A 12,817-nucleotide genomic window follows, 5' to 3' on the forward strand; every position below is an offset into this window, starting at 1 on the left:
GCTTTGCTGTAATCTATAAAGCACAAGGTGATTTTCTTCTGAAATTCCTTGCTCCGTTCCATTATCCAATGTATGTTTGCGATATGATCTCTGGTGCCTCTTCCCTTTCTAAATCCAGCTTGGACATCTGGCATTTCTCTCTCCATATATAGTAAGAGCCTTTGTTGTAGAATCTTGAGCATTACTTTACTTGCATGGGATATTAAGGCAATAGTTTGGTAATTACTGCATTCTCTGGGATCCCCTTTCTTTGGAAGAGGGATATATATTGAATGCTTCCAGTCCGTGGTCCATTGTTTAGTTTTCCATATTTCTTGACAGATTTTTGTCAAAATGTGGACAGATTCAGTCTCAGTAGCTTGTAGCAACTCTATTGGTATGCCATCTATTCCTGGTGATTTGTTTCTTCCAAGAATTTTAAGAGCAGCTTTCACCTCACATTCTAAAATTTCTGGTTCTTCATCATATGGTTCCACCGTGAATGAATCTGTCATCCTGTCATCTCTTTTATAGAGTTCTTAAGTGTATTGCTTCCATCTTTTATTTCATCTCGGTCAGTCAGTGTGTTCCTCTGTTGATTATTCAATATCCCTACTCGTGGTGTAAATTTCCCTTTAATTTCTCTAATCTTTTGGAACAGGGCTCTTGTTCTTCCCATTTTGTTGTCCTTTTCTATTTCTATACAATAACTATTGTAATCGTTTTCTTTGTCCCTACGTACTAGTTGTTGTATAGTTGCATTTAGGGTTCTGACCGTGTTTCTATCTTTTCCTTTTGCTTTCTTTCTCTCTTTAACCATTTTAAGAGTTTCTTCAGTCATCCATTGAGGTCTTTCTCTCTTCTTAACTAGAGGCATTGTCTTTTTGCATTCTTCCCTGATAATGTCCCTGACTTCAGTCTATAGTTCTTCTGGTTCTCTGTCAACTAAGTTTAAAGCCTCAAACCTGTTCCCTATTTGATCTTTATATTCTTCTGGGATGTTATTTAAATTGTATTTTGGCATTATGAGTGCTTTGTTGTTCTTCTTTAGCTTTACTCTGATTTTCGATACGACCAGTTCTTGATCTGTACCGCAGTCTGCTCCTGGTCTTGTTTTTGCAGAAAGTATGGAACTTCTCCATCTTCTGTTTCCAATTATATAATCAATTTGATTCCTATATTGACCATCTGTTGATGTCCACGTGTACAGTCGTCTTTTTGGTTGCTCAAAAGATGTGTTGGCAAGAAACAAATCATTGGCTTCACAGAATTCAATAAGTTTTTCTCCTGCTTCATTTCTGTCACCTAAGCCCCATTTCCCCACAATTCCTAGTTCTTCTCTGTTCCCTATTTTTGCATTCCAGTCCCCCATGATTATCATCATATCTTGTTTTGGTGTGTGATCAATTTCCTCCTGTACTTCTGCGTAAAATCTCTCCAATTCTTCTTCTTCTTCTGCGTTTGATGTTGGAGCATAGACTTGGATGATGGTTATGTTAATAGGTTTCCCATTTAATCTCATTAATATCACTCGCTCAGACCTTGTGTTGTAGCTCCTAATTGCTTTTGCTGCATCACTTCTCACTATTAAAGCAACCCCATTTCTTCTTGATTTCTCATTTCCTGCATAAAATATTTTGTAGTTGCCTGATTGAAAATGTCCCATTCCAGTGCATTTTAATTCACTCATGCCAAGTATTGTAACGTTGATACGCTCCATTTCTTGCTTGACAGTGTCTAACTTTCCCTGGTTCATGCTTCTCACATTCCATGTTCCTATTGTGTGCGTCGTACAACTCCGGACTCTCCTTTCGCATCTGTGCACACCAGCCTCTGGGCTTCCTTTCGGCTTTGACCCAGCTGCGTCATTAGTAACAGTGCTACTCGTACTTGTCTTTTGTTCTTTCCCAGTAGCTCAGTGAGTGCCTTCTGACCTGGGGGTCTCATCTTCCAGCACTATCTCGTGTCGCGTTTTGGATACTCTGTTCATAGGGTTTTTGTGGTAAGAGATATTCAGAGGTGGTTTACCATTGCCTTCCTCTGAGTTTGGATGCATCTTAGTCTGGTGTTTCAGCTTTGACCATTCCACCTTGGGTGCCCCTGCTAGGAGTCTAGCCTCTTGGTCTAGACTCCTGACGGCATTGCTCTCAGCTTCTTCAACACTCTCAAAGCCCCTCACCACGTTAAGGTGTGCATCCTAAAGGGGGTCAGTGGCCTTTAATGATACTAATTGTGAGGTATATATCTGTAGGACCTGATGTGCAATTGCAGGAATGTTCTTGCATTTTTATAATTTGATTTTTCAAGGTAACAAAGTATATTAATGGAACTCCTCATATCTCATTGTGAATTGTGGGATTATGTATTCTTTCCTGGTGAAGTTGCTGGATGATATCATGTGACAATTTGAGGTTAGGTTAGGTGCCATTAGCATGGTCATGAGCCTTGCATTTACAATCAGAACATAGGTTAGCACAAACTAGGATTGCCTCCAAACTATTATTTGAAAAGCCACTTCAAACCATGGTTTCAAATGAGAGTTTAGAGGCAAGTATGGTTAAAACTAACCACAGTTTGCCAACTTAAACATCACAGCAAACTATGATATTGCAAACCATGGAAGAGAAGAAGAACCTTCACACATAAAAGGCAAAGAGAGGAAAGATAGAATACCCATGCCTCTAGCACATTCCCAATCTTCAAACCATACTCTAGACTTCGAACCAGCATTGCAGCTAAGCTGGGCCTATGTCGAGCTGTTCTTCATTGCTATTTGGTGTCTTCAGCAAGTATACCATATATTAGCTGACTATTATGGGACAGGGATGCCATGAATATATTGCTTTGACGTCTACAGTGGTTTCTTGAAGGTTTTTTTTACTTATTAAGGGAGTAGCTTTTTGGAAAACTGTCTCTAGGATAGCTGCATGAAAGAAGAACTTCACTGTACTCAAGCCAGAGTTAGATATATTTATAAAGGATCTTGATATTTTTATTCAGGTTCCTCAGTGGATAAAGAAATTTGGATAAGAAATTATATCTTACCTCTCCACCTTTCCTTTTCCTCCCTCCTTTCCTCTGGGCATCAGTTCTTTACAACTAATGAAAATTCAGTGGATGATGCAGAATTTGACTAAATAAAATTTCCTTTTGAAAGACTAACAATTCAGTCCTAAATTTGTGTACTCTGAACTAAGTCCTGTTGAATTCAATGTAAGCGAATAGAGTATTCTATTGTATTGCAGAGTATTGTTCCTACTCAGAGCCTGACTGATCATCATGTTTGGAACCAGGAAGAAGTTTTCCCAGATTGAGTGGGCTGGTGGCTCTGAGTTTTAGCTTTTCTTTCCCTGATATTTTGTGCTTGGATCATAACTAAAGCTATTTTTCTGCAGCTGCCTTTTGGTGGCTGGGATAATATTGATTAAAACACAATCCTAGAGGCTAAGTCCTTGGGAATCACTATTCTAATATTTTCTCAGATTCCAACTCTCCTTTTTCAAATCTATTCTGACCAAAGCAGCCAGAATACATAACATTCACAATCTGTGGAGTAGCACTTACTATTTCCAGGTCAGGATGTAGCTCAGGAGTAAACATTTTGAATTATCCCCTTTTCGCATAAAATTGTTTTTTTCTTCCAAGTTCACATCTATGTACTTTGCTGCTTTCTAGGGCTCTTGTATCAAGAATATCGGGATAAATCTACGCGTCATGAGATTGAAACCAGGCGGCTTCAGGATTCACAGACAGATACTGAAGAATGCTCAGTTACTGAAGAGACATCATCAGAAATAGAACCTACAAATTCTGGAGAAAGCAAAGCTGTTCCCCAGATAAACTTGCTCAGGAATTCCACTTCCAGGTTTAATTTGTGGCAAGATCTTCCAGAAGTCAGAAGCAGTGGTGTTCTGAATATTCTCCAGCCAGATGAGATCAAACTTCAAGAGGTAATACAGCTTCAGGGAAGGATGGGTGAAAAGAGGATTGCACTGCTGACATTTTAGTGATCATTGTGGGTTAACTCATTTAATACAAAATGACACAGTTTAATATTAATCTCATTGGTGTTAAATAAAGAGATTGGCTAATGCAATCTTTAATTTCCTTTCCTTGCTTTTAAAACATTATGGACATTCTTTCTCAATCTCTGGCCACATTCACAGCATACACTTATTCCACTATTATTATTCTTTAAACAGTCATGGTTTCCCACAAAAAATCCTAGGAAGTATAGTTTGTAAAGGTGCTGAGAGTTGTTAGGAAACTCCTATTCCCCTCATAGAACTACAATTCTCAGAATTCTCTGAAAAGAGGGACTGGCTGTTAAACTACTGTGACAATTGTAACTCTGTAAGGAGAATAGGCGTGTCCTAAGCAACTCTCAGCACCCTTCACAAGCTACACTTCCCAGGATTCTTTGGGGGAAGCTATATCTGTTAAAAGTGGAATAATAGTAGAATAAATGCATGGTGTGAATGTGGCCCCTGTCTCTAGCTACCAGAGCAGGATTTTGCTGCTAGTAGTGTCAGTGAAAGACATAGCCAGGGCTAAAGTTGTTAAAATTATAATGACAAATAAAAAAAAATCATTTCATTCAGAGGGGGTTTACCATTGCCTTCCTCTGAGGCTGGCCCAAGGTCACCCAGTGAGCTTCATGGCTGTGTGGGGATTCGAACCCTGGTTTCCCTGGTCATAGTCCAACACCTTAACCACTACACCACACTGGCTCTCAAAACTATAATACAAGCATCTTTAAGTACATCAAAAGCAAGAAAGCAGCCAAAAAAGTGTGAGGGTACAATCCTAAACTCTAGGAAAGTGTGACTGAGGCGCCATTGGATTATTCATATTTCCCTCTCCATGGGTGGAGAAAGAGGCCTGCCGCTGGAGGCCTCCTCATTGTGGTGCTGGGAAACTCTGCTGTCCAAGGGTGTCTGTGAGAGGAGGGCACCCCCTCCTGGAATTCTAAATGTAATGGTGGGTGGTGGAATGGGTTGCTAGTGATCTGTAGTAACAATTCATAGACCTTGCTCCTCTCCCCAGAAATATTTCTGTGGACACTGTTGCTACTGTCGGTGCTCTGATGGGGTAGGGAATGAAAAAGGGCATGTTGCTGGAGACTCCAACATACTCCTGTTCCCCTGACGCACCCTTAACAAGGGAGAAAACTGCACCAGCCCTGCAGGTGGTATAAGCTATTTTCCTTCCCAGCGGGAGGAAAAATGGGGAGGGGGAGATGACTAAGTACAAAAAAAGGGATGAGGAAGGAAAAAGCTGCCTCTCACTTTCTATCCTGGCTGCTGTGATCCTGCCCTTCTTCCCTCCTTAATCTCCCTAGGATTGCTCTGTCAAAGGAGCACAGGGGGGAAAAAAGAAATTGCAGAGAATTTGAATTAATTAATTGCACCAGTCCTTATTGTGAAAGATGTTGGAAAAAGTAACCAACCCCTTTTTTTCAGACAGTGCTCATGAAGAATTAGAAAATTGATATGTCAAATAGAAATGACAATTTTAGTGGTACTGACAGACTAAAACATAACTAGGAAGTCACTGGGACTGGGTGGCATTTATTTATTTATTACATTTATATACTGCCCCATAGCTGAAGCTCTCTGGGCGGTTTACAGCAATTAAAAACATTAATTCACTCAAGACTCCTTCAAAACCTCAAATGTTAGAATTGTTGGTCTTTCAACTAAAATACATAATTTATCACATTATTATTTAATAACTAGAAGATAGACAATTGCATACCAATTTTACAAAGAGATCCTGCGGGATCCACGCAATTATTGTCCAGTCAGACATTGTTGGGTAGTTTGATGGAAAGCACTATTAAAAAGCAAATAGCTATTTATTCATCCAAGAATTTCTATCTCACTCCACTTTTTGGTCCAAGCAGCTTATAGTCCAAGTAAGAGCAACAAAATATAAAGTATACTGCTACAATAACAAAACAAATAAGTCAGAGAATGGAAAACAGAGCCAGACAAAAATGTACTAATTGCAAGAGGAAATAAAAGAGCTATAAAATATATACAAGAAAAAGCATTACCCGGCTGGCTGGGTTGGGGGACAAGAATCAAAGACAGAGAAATAGTGTGGCCAAATGTTTAAGAAGATGGGCTTCTGCAGTTTTAATACCTGTGTGGAAGAATACCTGTCTTCTATGCAACTATTAAAGGTGTAGGAACTCTGTCCTCTTTTGAATTGGACCACCCTAAAGGCTACTTCATCAGCCTGTTAAAAAAAATTAATTAGTCCATTTGATCACCAATAGGGATGATCCAGTGGGCACATTTGGAATACTGTGTATGGATGAGAAAAAGGGATATCAAGGAGCTGGAGAAGATATATTCTACAGGGTTTTGCTGTGGTACAAGGAGTGTTGGATGACACAGGTTTTTGTTTTGATCCAGTGTGGCCTTTTCAATGTTCTTTGTTTCAATCCAGCATGACTTTTTTTTAATGTTCTTCTGCAGAATTATACACAATGTGCATGCAGCAAAGTAACAGAATGCAATTTTGGGGTTCAGAATTCAGCATTCTAAGAGTCTCAGCTATCATGGTTGATATTTTTAAAGCAAATTTCTAACCGTTATGGTTGCAAAGAGAAAAGAAAAAAAGGATTGATATGGCCATAGTTCAACTTTTCTGGGCACAGATTTTAAGTTACCTTGATGCAATTTTTTCAAATGGTGGAGAGTACACATACTTCCACAAGGTAGAAAGCTAGAGCAATCACTATGTATGTCCCCATGGTTGATGTATAGCTGCCTGACAGTATAACTTGGTACATATCTACCTTAGGCTGCAATCTTATCCCCAGTTATCTGGGCATAAACTCTATTAAATTCATTGAGACTTACATTTGAGTAGATGCATATAATTGCAGCATTTGTCTGATTTTGTGCTTTGCTACTAAATCATCTCCATGCTTGCTATAGGGACTTAATTTTTTTTATTTTGACTGATTTTATTAAGTTTAAAAATAGCTGAAGAGTTGTAGGAGTAATGAGAGGTTCCCAGCTCCAGTAAAGGATTTTAGCTTCCAGGAAAGGTCAGCCATTTCTTTACATTTTGTACTATCGGCCTAACCATTCATATAATTTCTTATTTAGTGATGTTCAATCTACTACAGACATTTTAAGTTCAAAATTTGAGAACTTTGAAAGGCAGATGTTAAGGAATTAACAATTTTCTCTTCCTTGCTTTCAGATCATAACTAGGGCAGATTGAGCTGAAACATGGCTTAATTTAGATAGCTTTGTGCCTTATGCTTGTTTATAGTATGTGATGCAGTTAAAATAGCAGCTTTTAAAAGAAGTCTATTAAGAAAGTACAGCAATTCAAAACGAATAGATGTCAACAGATATAGAAGGAATGCTGGAGCCATTTATAATAAATAACAGCCCAGTTCTTATAAAATAAATATTTATTGTGTAAATATAACAACAACAACAACAACGCCCAAAATAGCCTCTTATCAAATACAAAGAGTTCAGAGATGTTAAAAAAAGAGGGGGGAGACGTGACACAGAAATGCTGTTTCAGTGGCATTCGAATGTCATGCATAACATATTATTCCAGCCTTACAACTTGTCAGTCAAGATGTGGTTGTACTAGCTCAGTTTTATATTTGTTTCCAAGGCCATAACTTCAGAGGTTGTGGTGGTCCACAAACAAACTAGAATGGTAGACTACAGCAACATTGACAAATTATTGCTCTAGATGGTATGTGAGAGCTTCCTAGGGAGGATGAAGACTGCTTTTTTGTTTGGAAAGAAAGGCCAACTTTGCAGATATGCACTTGCAACAAAGTGTGATAATTAGGGGCACCATATAAGGTTTCACAGAGAGGAGAGCATAGTGATAGGGGGTGTAGGTAAGATTCACATCAAGGTTCAAAGGTCTGCATGCATTATTCAGGATTAAATTGGGGGGAAAGTTAAAAAGCATTTGTTGTGGTTATTTTTTATGCCTCTTAATAACCAGAGGATTTCCCCCACGTAGTTACCATGTGTAATCTGGTACATATAGTACGGGGACTGCTCCCACCCTCCCTAAAATGTTGTCTGTAATGAAAACAGGAGAACTTGTGACTACTCTGAAATGGGTCAGCATGGGGTACAGCACTGGCACAAGGAGACTCTGGTACTGGCCCTACTGCAGTAAATGATTAGAATGCCATAGAAGGAGATTTTTTCAGGGTGGGTGGGAAGAATTGCTGTCAACCTCTTATGCCCTGTCCCAAAGCCATTGGAGTGTGCCCATAGCTCCTGATAGTGTTGCTGCCGGGAACTCTGCTAAGGATATTTAACCTTGTTTTGTACAGGATGGCATGGTAGCAATTATGGCTCAAGCCTTTGTTTGCATTGCAACAGCTATAGAAGGACACAGAATTAGTGTCCCGCAAAGACTGATACATTCCTGTAGCAATACCTAAAACAGTATAGACAAGTACTGGTTGATAACTGCTAAGAAAAGAGAATGTTGTAAGTAATCTAGGTGATGGCTACAAAAGGCCATAAGCAAAGAAAAACAGCTACAATATATGCTGTGTCCTCTTCAAGCAGCGAACATAGCAAATTGCTTAGAAAATAAGGGATAAGTTATCCTGAAAATGCTGGTGGTATGTATCACTATCTGTTTTGGAAGAAATAGTGAAACATGCACAAAGGTAGAAAGAATGGTCATACATCTGTAAAGCAAACAAGCAAATGCCTACTAATATGAATGATATTTCCAAAACTAGATCTGGATCTTCATATTTATGCTTTAAGCCTGAAAAAAGAGGTTGGATGCAAGATAAGGCTTAAATAATAATATAATAATAATAATAAAATTTTATTTTTAGGCCGCCTATCTGGCTGAGTGAACAGCCACTCTAGGCGGCGTACATAATTAATTTTAAAATACAGTTATAAAATACACATATAAATACAGTTATAACATATTCAGTTTACCCCCATCTGTACACTATAAAACTAAAATTAACTAGGGGTTCTATATGCCTGCTGAAATAGCCATGTTTTTAGTCCTTTACGGAAACCTACCAAGGAAGGGACATGGCGTAGATCGTATGGCAGAGAGTTCCAGAGGGTGGGGGCCACAACCGAGAATGCCCTCTCTCTGGTCCGCACCAGTCTAGCTGTTTTAACTGGTGGGACCAAGAGAAGGTCTTGAGAGGCTGATCTTGTCAGGCGGCATACTTGGTGATGCTGGAGGAGCTCCTTTAGATACACTGGACCGAAACCGTGTAGGGCTTTAAAGGTTAGTACCAACACCTTGAATTGGGTTCGGTAAACAACTGGTAACCAGTGTAGATCTTCAAGTACCGGGGTGATGTGATCCCGCTGGCGGCTATTCGTAATCAACCGTGCCGCCGCGTTCTGTACCAGCTGTAATTTCCGGACCGTCTTCAAGGGTAGCCCCACGTAGAGCGCATTGCAGTAGTCTAAGCGAGAGGAGACCAGTGCATGCACTACCCGCGGGAGCAGATGAGCCGGAAGATAGGGTCGCAACCTCTGTATCAGATGCAATTGATACCAAGCTGCCCGGCTCACTGCTGATACCTGAGCCTCCATGGACAGCTGGGAGTCAAGAATGACCCCGAGGCTGCGAAACTGGTCCTTCAGGGGCAAACTAACCCCATTCAGCACCAGGTCAATATCTCCTAATCTTCTCTTGTCTCCCACAAGCAGTACCTCGGTCATGTCGGGGTTCAGTTTCAGCCTGTTGCCTCCCATCCATTCACTTACAGACTTCAGGCACTTGGAAATGGTCTCCACAGCCAACTCCGGTGAGGACTTAAATGAGAGATAGAGCTGAGTGTCATCCGCATATTGGTGGCACTGCAACCCAAATCTCCTAATGATTGTCCTCAGCGGCTTTACATAGATATTAAATAGCATGGGAGAGAGGACAGAGCCCTGTGGCACACCACAATTAAGAGGCCAAGGGTCTGAAACCTCCTCCCCCACTGCCACTCGTTGGTGCCTATCAGAGAGATAGGATCGGAACCACTGTAGCACAGTGCCCCCGATTCCCAATCTCTCCAGGCGATCCAAAAGGATACCATGGTCGACGGTATCAAAAGCCGCAGAGAGATCCAGGAGGACGAGGAATGAGTATTCACCCCTATCCAACACCCTCCTCAAATCATCCACCAGGGCGACCAAGGCTGTTTCAGTTCCATGTCCAGTCCTGAAGCCCGATTGGAATGGATCTAAATAATCCGCTTCCTCCAAGTGTGTCTGTAACTGTTTGGCCACCACGTGTTCGATCACCTTGCCCAGAAATGGTAAATTGGAGACTGGGTGGAAGTTATTTAAATCTTGGGAATCCAAGGAGGGCTTCTTTAAGATGGGTTTTATTACCGCCTCCTTGAGGGTAGATGGCAGTGCCCCCTCTTCCAAGGAGGCATTTACCACCGCCTTGATCCCTTCGCTCAGTCTCTCTTTACAGCTCATAATGAGCCATGTGGGGCAAGGATCAAACAAACAGGTGGTCGGTCTCACAGTAGAGAGCACCTTGTCCACTTCCTCAGAGGGAAGAGGCTGAAACCGATCCCACCGGACCGGATCGCAACTGGCCGCCTCTGGCCCACTTCCTGTGTCCACGGCGTACAGAATCGAACTCTTCAGACGATCGATTTTATCAGCAAAATGTTTTGCAAATGCGTCACAGGAGGCTTTAGAGTGCTCCAAGGGTTCCTGCGCAACTGGACCAACCAGGCTTCAGATCACTTGGAACAACCTCCTGGGACAACATTCTGCAGATGCAATGGAAGCAGTAAAGAATGAGTTATGGCTTTATACCTCCAGTAAACACAAAGGCTGGCCTGGTGCTAATTGAAAATTACAGTAACTGCACAATTTAGTGGGCTGAAGAATTTTAGACCACTAGGAGTTATAAGGAAGAATACATTAGTGGAATAATGATAAAAATGACTGTGTCCCTGATGGATAGCTTGAATTATCTAGACATCTGTTGAAAAGCAAACACAGAAAAACATGAATCACCTTGAGCTATATGGAAGATACTTTAATGATGCAGAAAATAGAGGAACAAGCCAGAGGAGACATTGCTCAGGTTCTTGTTCTGTGCTGACATGGAGAATGTGACCGTAATGGAGGAGGCTCGGAACAACTACCTAGCAATTACATGAATTCATATGTTTATTACTCCAGAATAAAGATACTTCTTTATGATGATACTAAACATTGAAATGTTCAAATGTTGAGTAAGCTTGAAGGCAAGGCAGGCTGTGTAACATTAACACTTCTTTTGACAAGCCTAAATATGTTTTTGCATTCTTGTTCAATTTACTGTTCCTTCTTTGTTACATTCAGTCCTATTCCAGTTCACATGTACCCACATTCTGGACCTTGCTGTGTGCATTGATTTAAAACCTAGTCTCATCCTGGACTTCTAACATTATTTTGCTGCAAAGGAATACTCCTTGAGGAATATTCATATAAGATACTACAATGGCATGAAAATCCACATAGATATTTGCAGGAAGTATTGTTAGAAGGAGGCTAGGAACACAGATTTTTTTGTGTATACTTTTTTCCCCACACACATTTCACTGCAGAAGACAGATGTTATGTCAGAACTGGAAATTATATGTTACATTAAGTGTGGAACTACCTTTGCTTCTTTGTTCATGACTTACGCAATTATGCAAGCAGCTGGTTAAGACAAACATTTAACCAGAAACTATTGAACATTTTAGGAAGATAAAACTATTAGGAGAAATTGATATAGTCAAAATATTGCTTGTAGTGTTGTGCCAAAATTTGCATTCAACTGTTTGTTAAAGTGAAAAGTGGGGTGTTGTAAACTCCTTGAAAAAAGTCACGCCTTAGTTTTTTTGAGTATTTTGGCACCATTTTCAACCAGTGAATGTGATGACATAGCACCATACCCTGTCAGATTCAGCTGTATGACAAATGTCACTGACAGTTAACAAAGATTTTGCAGTGCGCTCACTCTTATTTGAGAGGGAAGAAAGAATATATCCCTGTTGCTGAAGAAACTGGTCCAACATTCCCCATCCTGACATGTTGTGGTAGCAGGTTCATTGTACACAGCAAAACTTTTGCCAATCCAGCTCTAGAAGTACATCATTACATAGAATTAGGTAGAATGTGAATTTGATTGTGTATCTGGATATGCAAGCTGTTGAAAGTAATGTGGTGCAAACAGGAAATATTTGTGTATATATATGTGTGTGTATCCAAATACACATTACTATCCACATTAAGTCACAATTATGCAGCTGTGCCAACTGGATTGGGGTAAAGAAGCAGTAGCCCAGTTTTCCTGGCAACTGGGACATATTTCCACTTCCCATTGAGATCTATCCTCTTCTGAACACATTTAAAATCAGTTAGGGCTTTTTTTTAGTGGGGAGCGCTCCAGTATTGCAGCTTAGCACTGTTTGCTTTTGGTGATTACCTAGGTCTCCATAATCCACACTACCTACTGCAGAATTCTTACTAATACAGTATGAAATTCTGAACAAATGTTGACAGGCATAGAAGTATGTCTACCACAGGATGTTAGTTTTTTGTTAAATGCTTTTTCTGAAACAGGCACTTGCATTAGGAAGACATTTTCAGGTGTAAGAAACCTTTGTTGCTTTCTGCATTTGATATGAATTTTTTTCCTATATATTTTAAAAAATACATGTTCTGGCCACATTTTAAGGAAGGTGCAATTTTCCCACACTAGGCTATTAAGAAATAACTGGCAACAATGCTGAAGCCTGACAGTGGAGCCCTGTTCTTAATGTAGTGCAACAGCCAACTCCAGTGGGTGGCTTGGG

The 12,817-nt window shown here is 40.3% G+C and overlaps 1 protein-coding gene across 8 annotated transcripts in view; it reads left to right on the forward strand.

The window, feature by feature from the left end:
- Positions 1-12,817, forward strand: part of NGEF (neuronal guanine nucleotide exchange factor) — an 80,850-nt gene that overhangs the window by 41,788 nt on the left and 26,245 nt on the right. For all 8 annotated transcript variants that reach the window (XM_061636453.1, XM_061636452.1, XM_061636456.1 and 5 more), the window contains one exon: positions 3,655-3,929. In XM_061636453.1, coding sequence (XP_061492437.1) covers positions 3,655-3,929 — 275 coding nt within the window. The remainder of the gene's footprint in view (positions 1-3,654; positions 3,930-12,817) is intronic.

The sequence above is a fragment of the Rhineura floridana genome, chromosome 7 (assembly GCF_030035675.1).
Source record: "Rhineura floridana isolate rRhiFlo1 chromosome 7, rRhiFlo1.hap2, whole genome shotgun sequence".
In the NCBI taxonomy this organism is placed as follows: Eukaryota; Metazoa; Chordata; class Lepidosauria; order Squamata; family Rhineuridae; genus Rhineura; species Rhineura floridana.